The 14,694-nt window shown below is 39.3% G+C and overlaps 1 protein-coding gene across 1 annotated transcript in view; it reads right to left on the bottom strand.

Annotated features, from left to right (window-relative positions):
- Positions 1-14,694, bottom strand: part of LOC127656372 (myosin-10-like) — a 58,445-nt gene that overhangs the window by 5,557 nt on the left and 38,194 nt on the right. Inside the window, exons 27-43 of the mRNA XM_052144677.1 lie at positions 12,993-13,164; positions 12,679-12,891; positions 11,867-12,011; positions 11,544-11,750; positions 10,687-10,791; positions 9,898-10,050; positions 9,553-9,801; positions 9,233-9,445; positions 8,887-9,099; positions 8,635-8,796; positions 8,344-8,472; positions 8,131-8,219; positions 6,274-6,397; positions 5,963-6,171; positions 5,367-5,475; positions 569-741; positions 291-317 (exon numbers count right to left, since the gene is read on the bottom strand). Coding sequence (XP_052000637.1) covers positions 291-317; positions 569-741; positions 5,367-5,475; positions 5,963-6,171; positions 6,274-6,397; positions 8,131-8,219; positions 8,344-8,472; positions 8,635-8,796; positions 8,887-9,099; positions 9,233-9,445; positions 9,553-9,801; positions 9,898-10,050; positions 10,687-10,791; positions 11,544-11,750; positions 11,867-12,011; positions 12,679-12,891; positions 12,993-13,164 — 2,692 coding nt within the window. The remainder of the gene's footprint in view (positions 1-290; positions 318-568; positions 742-5,366; positions 5,476-5,962; positions 6,172-6,273; positions 6,398-8,130; positions 8,220-8,343; positions 8,473-8,634; positions 8,797-8,886; positions 9,100-9,232; positions 9,446-9,552; positions 9,802-9,897; positions 10,051-10,686; positions 10,792-11,543; positions 11,751-11,866; positions 12,012-12,678; positions 12,892-12,992; positions 13,165-14,694) is intronic.

Raw genomic sequence — 14,694 nt, 5'->3', positions numbered from 1 at the left:
TATATATATATATATATATATATATATATATGAACTGCAAGAAATAGGAAACTGAAGGAGAAATATATGTGATTGGTGAAAGAGAGAAATTGTTATTCATTACACTGTTTATAAACATGAGATGATCAAAATCCAATCTAGATTACATGAATCAGCTGCAAAGAACATAGAAACAGTCTCTAATCTTAAAGGGCACCTCTAAACACCACCAGAATCAAGAGAGGACAAGAATTGCTCAGAGAAAACCATACAACACAGTCTGAGCCCTTTATATCACACAAAACACCTACTGTTCTGACTTCTGCCGTTCTGTCACGCTGAATTGGTGTAGGACACAAACAAACAAACAAACAAACAGACACGGATGCACATACAAAACAGACACATTGAGTCAATGGGTGAATGAAACATGCACTTACAATACAAACATGGAAATGTATTTATGTACGAGCAATGAGATAACAGCACATATATGAAAGCATGGCTCTAACTCACTGTGAATCCTATATACAGCATGGCAAACTGCATAAATCACAGTCATAACCACGCTCTTTCTCTATGTATTTACCTGAGTTGTGAGCGTAGAATGATGAGCTCACGGTTCATGATTTGCATACTGTCACTCATTTCCTCCATTTCTCGCTGTAGTTTCCTGCGCTGAGCGCTGGAGCGTGAGTTCTCCTCCTCAACCTCTTCTAACTGCATCTTAAGCTGATGGAGTCGGCCTGTAGACTTATCCAACTACAGATAGAGAGAAGAAATGTAAAAGTTGTCGTTTATTTATTTATTTATTTTGTAAGCATGTAAAAAAACTTTAATTTCTATTCTCCTCACGCCGGCTTCTTAGTGATATATCAAAATAATACACTGGTGGCCAAAAGTTTGGAATAATGCACAAATTTAGCTGTTTCTGAAGACAATTGGTACTTTAATTCACCATAGTGGCATTCAACTGATCACAAAGTATAGTCAGGACATTACTGATGTAAAAAAACAGCACCATCACTATTTGAAAAATAAATATTTGATCAAATCTAGACAGACCCCATTTCCAGCAGCCATCACTCCAACACCTTATCCTTGAGTAATCATGCTAAATTGATATTATATCAACAGTTCAAAGCTATTTGGTCATTAAATAAAGCTTAACATTGTCTTTGTGTTTGTTTTTGAGTTGCCACAGTATGCAATAGACTGGCATGTCTTAAGGTCAATATTAGGTCAAAAATGGCAAAAAAGAAACAGCTTTCTCAAGAAACTCGTCAGTCAATCATTGTCTTGAGTAATAAAGGCTATACAATGCTTGAAACTGCCCAAAAAAACTGAAGATTTCATACAAAGGTGTACACTACAGTCTTCAAAGACAAAGAACAACTGGCTCTAACAAGGACAGAAAGAGATGTTGAAAGCCAGATGTACAACTAAACAAGAGGATAAGTACACCTAGTACATCTAGTTTGAGAAATAGACGCCTCACACGTCCTCAGCTGACAGCTTCATTGAATTTTACCTGCTCAACATCAGTTTCATGTACAACAGTAAAGAGAGGTGCAGGCCTTATGGGAAGAATTGCAAAGAAAAAGCCACATTTGAAACAGAATAACAAAAAGAAAAGGTTAGAGTGGGCAAAGAAACAGACATTGGACAACAGATAATTGGAAAAGAGTGTTATGGATCTTAACCCCATTGAGCTTTTGTGGGATCAGCTAGACTGTAAGGTGTGTGAGAAGTACCCGACAAGACTACAGGAAGCGTGGGGTGAAATTTCAGTATCTGGACAAACTGACAATGCCAAGGATCTGCAAAGCTGTCATTGCTGCACATGGAGGATTTTTAGATGAGAAATCTTTGAAGTAGTTTGAATTTATTTTTTAAATTTTAATTGTAATTTATCACATTATGTATGTCCTGACTATACATTGTGATCAGTTGAATGCCACTTTGGTGAATAAAAGTACACATTTCTTTCCATAAGAGCAAAATATGTACATTATTCCAAACTTTTGGCTGCCAGTGTATATATATATATATATATATAGTTCAATACAAGTTAAGCTCAATCAACATAATTTGTGGCATAATGTTGATTACCACAAAAAACTATATTGACTAGTCCCTCCTTTTCTTTAGAGCTACACTACGTAAGATTTGTTTTGTTAGAAATGAACACAATTTCATTAATTAGCAAGTGCATCATCAATCCATCTTCAAAACCATGTTTTTGCTTTGGCCAGATTCACTATGGTATGATTTTAATAATTATTTATATTTTAGAGGTCGGGACGGATTTTGCGGGAAATTGCATACTTCCGTCATTCGTCAGTGCGTGTTTACATCATGTCCATAAATAAAGAAAAGAAGGTCAAGTTACTACAACACATGCATATGTGTACTGATAGGTGTTGTAGTAGTTTGAAGCTAAAAGCTTGTAGCCACAACAAATGAGTGACATTGACCATGGATAATTCAAAAAGGCAACCCCCCCTGCGAGCAAAAAGCGAAAGAGTCCGTAAAAAAACACGAAACGACATTGGATTGGCCTTTCAGAGGTGCCGACAACTACGAGATCTTAAAGGATTTAAAACCTAACTAGAGATGGAGTTTTTCTTGCCGGACAGGTGGCAAGCAATCGTTATGTCTAATGTTGTTGTTGTTGTTGCCTAACTTATGTAGTGCTATTTATTTGAAAAACAACTGTTTTAAATAAGTCAAAACAACAGTAGAAGATATGCTTCTTACATGCTCATAAGACATTTGGATAGCCATCTTTTTCTTCCTTTTGTTATTTATTTTTGAGGGAAGGGGGTGAGTTTTGTTGTCGTTAGTGATATTCGATCTGATAAGATGATCACCTGTAACCATGTTTACACAAAACCTCAAAGCCCAAATCACCAAAACAATGTTCCTCCACAAGTAACTTGCTGTTTTATGCTTCAAACGCTAGAGGGGCTAAAGTTACATAGTGTAGCTTTAACCTCATGCAACCCCACATACACATGTGAACGTTGTATTTTGGCTTCGCTTTAGACTGTAATTTAAGGTTAAACTTCTGACGCACCAAGTCACATGACACAACAGCATGGCGTCAATTACTTTGAAGCGCTACGGGCGCAGAGCCAACAAAAGTGACTCTGGTAAGAAACCTCTTTTTTAATTGAAACCTGTTTGGGTGTAAAGAGTTGTGTCTCGAGTTTGATATGCCGCTTTAAATCATTCATAATTATTTGCGAGTCAGTATGATAATAAACATGATGTACACATATGTGTATTGTGGGACATTATTCCCACAAAAGTTGAAAAAACATTATTTTGAATAACTTTCAACATTAACACATCAGTTGGTCATTTAGCTTCATTTCAACCGTGGCAGTCTTATTAATTAAAAAGCCTTTATTATCACATGGCTTAATACAAAAGTAAAAACCCTTGACCATAGAGCACCTTAAGCGTATACTCCACCCTGAAATCACTATCTATCATTGGACATTGTTTAAGGATTTATAACAAGCACAAGGGTTGGCTTTTTGAAGAGTTGCTCCACAATGTTTTTTTTTATGTTGTGTTTTGGTGTTGGAGCATTCGCTGTAACCAGAATGGAGTCTAAACAAGCAATAACATGTTTTTCATTCTCAAAGGAAGATGGACAAAAGATTATAATCCCTGCTTATATTTTTGAAAAAAATGGACAGACGATGTAATCTACAGAAGATGTAAGATGTACACTGATATTAATTATAAAAGTATATCTAAAGGGTTGTCATTTGCCCTGACATCTACATGAATTCGATACAAAAATAGACCTTTTCCATTTCTATAGAAACTTGTATTTGAAAGTGTGGTATAAATCAAATCCTTGTCAAATTCACAATACAAGAATATCTGAGAATGTTACTACGATACCAGGCAGTATCTCTCTCTCTCTCTCTCTCTCTCTCTCTCTCTCTCACACACACACTACAGCTTCCAGTCCACCTTTATCCCTCTCTGAGGCTTAATTAGCCTGATTAGGGGCCGGGTGTGCGGAATCATGACCCGGTCCCACCCTTTCAAAAGGATGATCCCCTGTCACTGCCAGTGCCCTCGACCACAGAGGTCGTTCCCCTTTCACTGCCTATGCTCACAGCCACTGAGACCGTTCCCTAGTATCTGCCAGTGTTCACGGCCATGGAGGCCATTCCCCTGCTGCGGATAGTGCCTGAGCCTTCCTCAGCTCCACTGCCCGAGCCTTCCTCAGCTCCATCCCCTGAACCATTCCCTCCTGAACCATGTCCCCTGAGGCCTCCTCCCAGGCTGCCAGACCCTGCCTTTAACCTGAGCTGTCTTCATGTTGTACAGCTGTTTGGTCACTAAAGTGTCGGGTGTGTGTATGGCCGAACACTCGTACAGGTGTCCTGTCTTGTTTTTGTCCCCTGCTGCGTGCATTGCCTGGCGTTTGCTTCATGATATACGCTCAGCTTTTGTTTAGTGTACATTGAATCAGAATTAATTATGTTATTTTCTGATGTAATGTCTGTAACGTCTCAAAACATGAATAACCAACACTCCTGGAAGCATAATAAACAATTTTATTTAATAAAATCTGACTTTCTATAGCTTGATATTATTTAAGATTCCACAACATATGTGGACTTCAATTTTTAGGAAAACTATTTGCTCTAGAAAAAAAATTTGCTTGTTTATTGCACGCTCGGGTCTCAGAACAGTTTAAAGGCAAGAAGCTAGGTAAAGGTAAAGCTTATAATTTTATAAAAGCACTTACATTAATTATTCTGATAAAACTTTTGTATTATTTGAGCTGTAAAGTTGTGCAAATCGTCATTTACACAGAAAAGTTAAGCGATTTTATAACACTAAAATCATGTTAACATGCATATTGTTTACCTCTTATGGCAATACTTTTGAAAAAGTGAGTATTTTAACATTTACAGATTGACCCCATTTACTTCCATTGTAAGTGCCTCACTGGAAACCAGATTTGTGCTTTTTTAGGAAAAAGAGGGATGAGTCAAAATACATTTTTGTGGTAATCAACATTATGACTTAAAATCAAAATGTTGTAATATCATTAATCATAGAGCTGGGCTGCATTTCCCAAAACATTGCAAGCTTAAGCTGATCGTAGAGACCATTGGCGCCAATGGTTTCTGTGGTCTACTCATGACTTTCAATGCTTTTGGGAAACGATGCCCTGGTTGATTTGGTTCAAATTTTTAAACTGTTTATTGAGAAAATACATGAGCAGAAATGCTTTACTGAAATAATTTTGCAGAGAATAAATGGAAAATATACTTCCACAACCTAGGATAATAAATGTTAAGCTCTATCGAAGAGAATCATTGGAGATGTTGAGGGATGTGGAGGAGTACCTGCTCTCTGTACTGATCTGCATGTCTCTTTTCATCATCCACCTGAATCAGAACCTCTTTCAGTTTCTTCTCTGTTTTCCTCACCAGCTTATTAGCCATGGTGTGCTCTCTGTAGAATGACAGAGGGAAGAGTGTGAGATCAGACTCAACTTAAAGACACACAAAACAATCAGATGGTTTGTGGATCCTTAAAATCTAGTCTTAGTACAGCTGTCTAGAATACTTGACTCTTTCTGCAGTCAAACATTCTTGTATAATGTCTGCACAATTGCAATTGATCCTTGACCCAGACAACTTATTTTGATACAAAGATTTGCTGGCTTCATGTCTCTCATCTCACTCCACAGTCTCTTTCTTCTCACAAAATAAAATAATTTGAACTCAAATCTTTAAACTATTAATTTCATGCCAATTCATTTATTTATTTGGTAAGTAGCTGGGCATAAAAGTGGGATAATATACAGTCAGCTGATTAATGCAAAACAAACCCCTTCTGATAATGACCAGTTGACTTTACATTATCCCTTACATGTCATCCATCCATTTCACCACCGTCAATCAGTTCTAAGCACCCCCCACTCTCCCCGTTTCCTCACTGTCTCTCTTGCTCCAGTTGTTCCTCCATAGATTCTATCTTGGCCTCCAGGGCGGCGACGCTGAGACGCTGTTTGCCCCTCACAGCCCCCTCCAGCTCATTTAGACGAGTCCTCAGCTCCTTATTCTGCCTATCGAGTAACTCACGTGTGCTATCACTCTTCTTTGCCAGCGTTCTCTCTCCGGCCAACTGGACTGTAAGCGTCTCAACCTAACATAGAGAAAGGCAGGGTGCTCTATTGGTATATCTGTTTTACTGTATTTGTGTGTGTGTGTGTGTGTGTGTGTGTGTATGTGTGGTGTTATGTGTTACCTGTAAGATGCTCTTCCGCTGTCTCTCAGCCAGTAGTTCAGCATTACTCTGTTCCTCCTCTAATTCTTCCTCCAGTTCAGTGATTCTAGCCTCCAGACGCCGTTTTTCCTCAAACAGGGCAGATCTGCAGGGGAAACAATGTAAAGTCAACAACATGAAATCAAAACTGACTCTATTAACTCTCTTCTAAAGTCTAAATGTCATCAGTGGCAGTGCGATACTGCAGATATTGTTGACTTTTGCATGACGAATTGCTTGCTATGATCCTCATTTGTAAGCCGTTTTGGATAAAAGCATCTGCTAAATGACTAAATGTAAATCAGAGCACACATTTTGATTTCATAATTTTTCATTACAATGTAATCATTCTCTGCCTCTAAAAAGTTTTTCAGCCTTTTAATAATATTCTACATATATACACTGGCAGCCAAAAGTTTGGAATAATGTACAGATTTTGGTACTTTTATTCACCAAAGTGGCATTCAACTGATCACAATGTATAGTCAGGACATTAATAATGTGAAAAATCATTATTACAATTAAACTACTTCAAAGATTTCTCATCAAAAAATCCTCCACGTGCAGCAATGACAGCTTTGCAGATCTTTGTTATTCTAGCTGTCAGTTTGTCCAGACACTCATGTGAAATTTCACCCCACACTTCCTGTAGCACTTGCCATAGATGTGGCTGTCTTGTCGGGCACTTCTCACGCACCTTACAGTCTAGCTGATCCCACAAAAGCTCAATGGGGTTAAGATCCATAACACTCTTTTCCAATTATCTGTTGTCCAATGTCTGTTTCTTTGCCCATTCTAACCTTTTATTTTTGTTTTTCTGTTTCAAAAGTGGCTTTTTCTTTGCAATTCTTCCCATAAGGCCTGCACCCCTGAGTCTTCTGACTATACTTTGTGATCAGGTGACAGTACTCTGCACTAATGGGTGGGTGAAATACCAGTTGCAGTGTTGCCAGATCTCGCAAGAGAAACAAGCAAAATTGTATGGAAAAACAAGGCAAAAATAAGCCACATGACTCCCCCAAAAAAGCAAAAATAAGCAATGAATTGTTTTCCGGTGTGGTGGATTTATCAACATAGAAATCATAACAAACAGTTAATTAAAAGTTAAGTATAATTTTATTTTAGATCTGCTTTACCTCTAATAATGTTTTCTTTGTATCTGGATTAGTCGTGCATGTATATGTAGTAATTATATATAGTTCATTCACAGAATGTGACATCCACAACAGGCAATTAATTAAAGAAATGTGTGATGCAGCAGTTTCCTTCAGGATCAAAGCATTTTTTGGGCCAACATGAAGTGGTGTAATTACAAAAATATACTGTGAAAAAATTATAGGAACAAAATTAACCTGTCCTAGTATTGAAAAATAACATTTTCACTTCGGAACAATTGAAAATCACTTTGTTCTGGTTTTCGTTTACGTTCTGCTAAAAAACGTTTCTTGAACCGTCTCTGCTCTAATACTCGCACCTCATGAGACAAGGAGGGGTCACGAAACTAGTGTAATGATACGATCTTTAGGAAACTTGATAGCAAAATAAAAAGCACTTTAAGCAAAGTCATTGAAAATATAGCATGAATACTCAATATATCTCCAATCCCTAATCCATTTTTCCAGCCAAATATATCCTGATGGATTTTCTACCCTCCATAATTTCCTATATAATTTATGTTTCACTCTAAAAATACATTACATTTTGGATGTTAAATATGTTTTGAATGCTGTTTCAAGTCTTCTTTTAAGTTTATATACATAAAGACACATCCCTTCGCTTCCTAACACATAGTAGCTTAATAGAACCACTGATCCTCAACACAGGCACACAAATACTGACTTTCCACTAGCGCTGCTGACGATTTCATCCGCCATTTCGTCTCTCTCCTGCTGAGCTTGCCTTCGATGCCTCTCAGAAACAGCCAGTTCCTGAGAAAAGGGGTGAAAAAGATTTAAAGAGCAAGTCAGTTAAAACACCTTCAGAGTAACACACACACACACACACACACACACACACACACACACACACACACACACACACAGGATAACTCACCTCTGTTAGCTGTACTAGATCTGCCTCCAGAGTCTGCAGGCGTTTCTCAGTGTCCTTTGATTGAGCGACAATCTCTTCTCTAGCCAGTTTGGTCTCATCCAGCTCACGAAGAAGCTCCTTCAATTGAACCTGGAGAACACAGAAGTAATAGCGGTTCCACAAACATCCTCAATGAATATCTACATCATATTTTCAAAGCATCACTCCTGACAAGCAACTAGTTATAACTCTCAGAAACATGCATTCTACAAACGTAGTGTAGTTTATCTTGCAATTAATTAACTGATGAACCTGAAGACGTTTCATCTGCCTGATTGCCTCCTCTCTGCCCCGATTGGCTGCTTCCACCTGAGACGTTGACTCCATCAGCTCTGACTCCAACTGTTTCTTGACCGCCAGAGCTTGAGCTCTCTGAGTCCTTTCTTCTTCAAGCATTACTTCCAGCTCTCGCACCTGCACAAGACCAAGATAGAAGACACTGAATAAAATCATGGAAAGAACTAAAAAAAAAATATTTTTCTCTGTTCTTCTAAAGACAGGTACCTGTTTGTTGAGGGCTCTCCTTTTTTCTTCTCCTTTCTCCTCCTTGGTGCTTATCTCTCTCTCAAACTGAGCCCTGAGGGCTTGAAGCGTAACCTCCAGTCTCAGACGAGCGTTCTCCGTCTCTGTCAGCTCATCCTCCAGGTCCTGGGTCTGTTCTCTCAGAGACTGGGCTTCTGTTTCCAAAGCCCGTCGAGAACGCTCCAGATCAAGAACCTGAGGAGGTGAGACATTATTTTTGTAATAATAACCACCAAATTTTTGCATTGTTACATATTAATAAACAAAACACATGCTATTAAATATTAATAAACCCTTTATAAAATCATTGGTACAAAAAAAGCTGTACATTTTTTCCCACGTCATCTTGGGCATTGATAAGCTGTTCCATCTCGAGGCGGAGTAGCTTATTGGCTCTCTCTTGCTCATCTCTCTGCTCTGAGGTTTCCTGCAGTGATCTAGAAAGAGACAAGAAGCGTGTCTCTTTCTCTCGACCTTCTGCTTCTGCACGGTCCCGTTCCTCCAACAGCCGAGCACTCATTGCTTTCTCCTCTGCCAAACTCTGAAAGTCAAAGATCAAAGACAAATGTGATGAATTTGAATAATTTGACTCTTCACTCTCCCAAGCATCCATCTATCCATCAGTTCCTCCTTCTGTCTGTTCCTCACCTGATCGAATTTTTTCTGTCTCTTCTCTAGAGCGGAACAGTTCTGTCTCTCTTTCTGCAGAGCGATGGTCAAGTCTTCTATCTCTTCTCTCAGTCGTTCTTTCTGTCTCTCAATGCGTTCTTTCTCTTCTTCTCTGACTCTCTCTCTCTGTACTGCATTCTCCAGGTCTCTCTGCATCTTCCTCCTGGTCTCCTCCCCGGCTTCCACTGCTGTTTTCACTTCCTCTGTTTGCTTTTTAAAATCAGCCAGCTGAACAGACACAAGCACAGACAAAACACAACAAAAAGTTATTTTACCCTTAGTTCTTAAATTTTTTTTTATTTTAAATTCTAAATAAAAAAATACCTGTTGCGTATGGTTCTGAATCTGACGTGTGAGTTCTCTGGTCTTCTCCATCTCCTCCTCTAGTCTATCAATCATTCCAACTTTCTCCTCCTCTAGAGCGCGAACACGTGAGCCCAACGCTAATTTCTGCCGCGTCTCTTCCTGCAGGAGCTCCTGTAACATGCACATACAAACACACACAAATGAAGCATCCTAATATAAGAAGCCATCACATTCACATCTCAATGATCCGCTGTAAAATAAAACAGCAATTGGTGTTAGTGGCGATTCTCTGGAGGATTTCATTGCAGTATATTCGTCCAAGCATGATGGACTATGTCAAAATGGTTTCATCAATAGCTCTTAAGTTTAGCCCCATTAGACTTTATGTAGTGGAAGCTATTAGATTAAAAATACACACACACACACACACACACACACACACACACACACAAATGTTGTGTTTCCATGTTTTATGGGGACTTTCCATAGACATAATGGTTTTTATACTGTACAAACTTTATATTCTATCCCCTAAACCTAACCCTACCCCTAAACCTAACCCTCACAGAAAACTTTCTGCATTTTTACATTTTCAAAAAACATAATTTAGTATGATTTATAAGCTGTTTTCCTCATGGGGACCGACAAAATGTCCCCACAAGGTCAAACATTTCGGGTTTTACTATCCTTATGGGGACATTTGGTCCCCACAAAGTGATAAATACACGCTCACACACACACACACACACACACACACACACACACACACACACACACACACACAAACACACACAAACACACAGTTACCTGCACATCATGCAACTGACTCTCCAGACTGCTGACCTCCTTATTTAAACGAAGACATTTTGAGTCAGACGAGGAGAGAGAACTGGACAAAGACTCAAACTCTGACTGAAAGACAGAAAGAGAGAGGAGAGAGAGAGAGGAGAGAGAGAGAGAGAAATGTTTGCATCATTCAGAATTGAATTGAGAGTGTCTTTTAAATTCTTGAATTTGAATTGAATTCGATTTGATATAGAAAACATAACATTTAAGGAGGAACATTCATATAACTGTTTAGTTTCTAATAATACATCTTCATTTTTCAGTATGAATTAATCAGTTTCACGTTATTACAAACACAACATATGAGGTGTTTCCAGAATCTATAATATTAGTAATCAATATTTGAAATGTCATCTAAAGAAATTTTACTTCATACTACGGTTAGTGCTGATCCTCCAATCGAGAGGTATTCCAAGAGTGCTGATTTTAATTCATTGTTCGATTCGTTTAGTGACCCTTTCTGAAAATTGCATATTTCTGCCAGTAGGTGAAACTATTGAAACAACGGAAGTGAATGAGATTGATTCGTTCACTTATCAGGAGTGGAGTAGTGCTTGATGGTTTTTGGCTTCTTTTAGAACTATTTTAGCTGTCGAAGAAATGCTTGAACTGACTGGTTTGTTGTATTTAATTAGCGTCACACTTGCAAATATGCTGCTGTTACACATACATGGCACAACAGCAGTCTTGCTTGAGTGATATTATTTAAATATTTAATCATATAAATAAAAAATATTAGTGAAAGAAATTTTTTATAGCTAAATAAAGCTATGTATCAATTAAGCCCATTTCCTCTCTTTTTTCAACCCTGTTTCTACCTGTAGTTTACTGAGTCGTTCCTCTCTCTCCTCTCTTTCTTTCTCAGCCTGTGAGAGGCGTGCATTCAGATCCTGTAACTGTCCCTCTGCTCTCTTTCTGCCCCTCTCGCTCTCCATCTTCCCTCCCTGTAGCGTCTTTAGCTCAGTGTTCAGGTTCAAGCGCTCCTCCTCCAGCATGGCCTTCGCCTTCTCCACGGACTGACGGGACTGTAGACACACACAAATACACAGATTAAACTTAGTTCTTTTTATGCTGTACAACAATAACTTACAAATACACATGCATTCAACACACACACACCCACACCCACACACAGACTCACTCTCTTGGCATTGTCCAGCTGCTCCTGAAGGGAGTCAATAGCAGCGGTGTGTTTGATGCGCAGTTCTGAGAGTTGGGCTTCATGACGACGTGTCTCCACCTCTAAACACCTCTGAAGCTCTCCTAACTCAGACTCACGGCGAGACCTTAACACACACACACACACACACACACACACACACACACACACACACACACACACACACACACACACACACACACACACACACACACACACAATGCATGTAGTTAACTGTATTTCTGGGTTAAAATAGAGATATTCTAATAAACTGCAGTCATCATTGAGTGATTCAGTATCTACTATGCCATTATGTGCTACATAAAATCATGTTTTTTAACAAACTAATGAATGGAAATGTTCACATTTTTTTAGCCTATATATCTATGAAAATAAGTCATTGTATCTGAACTATTGCTAACTAAATTTATATCGCTTTAGAATCAGAATGAAACTGTAATTAGAATCAGGATCAGTGTCCAATTGAGGCCATATGGATTGGAACTGAATAAAGAAATCATTGCACATGCACAGCCCCACTTTCCTCTTTTTTCCAGATTTAAAGTTGCATATATGTTTCAATTGAAATATACAGCTTTTGGTCCTGAATTTGTATTTTTATTTATTTTTACTCTCATTTTCTGAAATAGTGATCTTCATTGCCCTTCTATTTTTAGACTTTTCCAGAAAAAAAAGAATTGCCATTTACCACAATCAAATGACTTTTTGGGCCATGAGTGAAGTACTATGTTCTTCTAAACATTACAAGCACACACATACACACAAACACACACCTGAGTTCTTGCTGAGCAGCTGTGGTGTCCAGAGTATCTTCGAGTTCAGTCTTCAGAGCTTCTAACTCTTCTCCCAGATCTCTCCTCTGTTTCTCAGCTCTTTCCCTCATCCCTCGTTCATTCTCCACCTCCTCCTTCAGCTCAGACACCTGAGACATTGCCTCTCTCAGAGCCCTCTGAGCTTCTGTACGGCGGGCACTCTCTTCTTCCAAGCTAGGGGAGAAACAATAAGAGAGTCATTTTGAATGTAATGTCTCAGTAAAGTGACTGCCCCATCTTGACAATAGTTTTGACTTGTGTTTGTGTGTGTGTACCGTGTCTGTAGTGCGGTGATCTCTTTTTCTTTCTGGCTCAGGCTTGCTCTTAGCTCTGTGACGAGTAAGCTGAGGTCAGCCAGCTGCTCTTGTGCATCCACTGCTTCACCCTCTATCCGTCTCTTACACTTCTCCTGCTCCAGACGACTCTGCTCTTCCCTTTTCAGACGCTCTAATGGAGGAAAATGCAATGTATGACATTATTACCAGTTTGAGGTTTTCTCATAAAAGTGTGAGAGAGAAACAGAATCATTCCAAACCTGTATTGCGATTGGGACAGGATCTGTTAAGCTTCAAAATGCACCATAAAATTATCATTGAGGTGCAATGCAAGTGAATGGTGGCCAGAACTTTGAAGGTCCAAAAAGCATATAAAAAGCAGCATGAAAATAATCGTAATCCATATTCATGTAACAAGCGATAGTGAGAACAAACAGACCCAAGAGCAGAGGAAACATTTATTAACAACAAAAAAGAGCAGTCACTGGACTGTGGAATGTAGAAGATCCCAGTTCCAGCTGCAGCAGCGGGGAGAGATGACAGAGAACGGCACGCTTGGCCATGCCCGGGGAAATCCGTGAAGAATGTGTTAGTAGAATGAGTGTGTGAATGTGGAAGTCAGGAATAGATTTGTGGAATCCTCCGTTGAAGCTTAGTGCGGTGCAGATTGACACCCAGCAGGGAAGGGCGATGTAGCTCTCGACACACGGGCAAAGACAAGGTATCCTCCTAAGAAACCCAGCTGACACGCAGCGAACTGGAAGGCAAGCACACACCCGACACGCGGGCAAACAACAGATACACAAGACAGGACCAGCTAGGCAGAGAGAGTGAGGTTAGGTTAGTTACTTCAACACTTCAAGCAACATTAAACATTCAACATCTAACTACATTTCACAATCCACTGCCGGACATGACACACAAGGGGATTCATGTAGGCATGAACAAACAAGGTGCAGGTGCTGCTCGCAGCTGAAAGTTGGCATGATCAGTGTTCCCATTGAAACAATCAGGGTTCCCATGGAAACGCTGATTCCGCATGCCAGCGGCACCTGAAACACATGACGGCAAAAACTTTGACACACTTGGAATTAAACAAACAGGGAACGATGATGCCACGGTACTCGTCAGACAAAAACCCAACCTGACAAGGTGATAGGACCATGACAACACCGGAGAGTGCACGGCGGTAACTCGCACAAGGCGGTCACTAACAAACGGACCCGGGCGCTCACTCAAGGAATGTACACGAAACACGAGACAGAAAGGGATGATATTTTGTGACAGTTCACTCATGTGGTTAAATCCATTTTCAGAAGTGATATGAAAGGTGTGGGTGAGAAACAGATTAATACTGAAGTCAATTTCTTTCCAAAAAATCTCCTCTTTCAAATATTTCTTCTTTTGTTTTTGGCGATATGCATTCTTCAAGCATATCGCTACCTACTGGGCAGGGAGGAGAATTTAAATTAATTTATCATATGGCTTCTGAAGACATGGATTTAACAACTGGAGTCGATGGATTACATTTATGCAGCTTTTATATGCTTTTTGGAACTTCAAAGTTCTGGCCACCATTCACTTGTATTGTGTGGACCTACAGAGCTGAGACATTCTTCTAAAATCTTTGTTTGTGTTCTGCAGAATAAAGAAAGTCATACACATCTGGGATGGCATGAGGGTGAGTAAATGAATAGAAAAA

Source organism: Xyrauchen texanus, chromosome 15 (genome assembly GCF_025860055.1).
Source record: "Xyrauchen texanus isolate HMW12.3.18 chromosome 15, RBS_HiC_50CHRs, whole genome shotgun sequence".
NCBI classification, from domain to species: domain Eukaryota; kingdom Metazoa; phylum Chordata; class Actinopteri; order Cypriniformes; family Catostomidae; genus Xyrauchen; species Xyrauchen texanus.
Note: the sequence above shows the minus strand (reverse complement) of the source record. Positions and strands in the feature narration are given on the sequence as shown.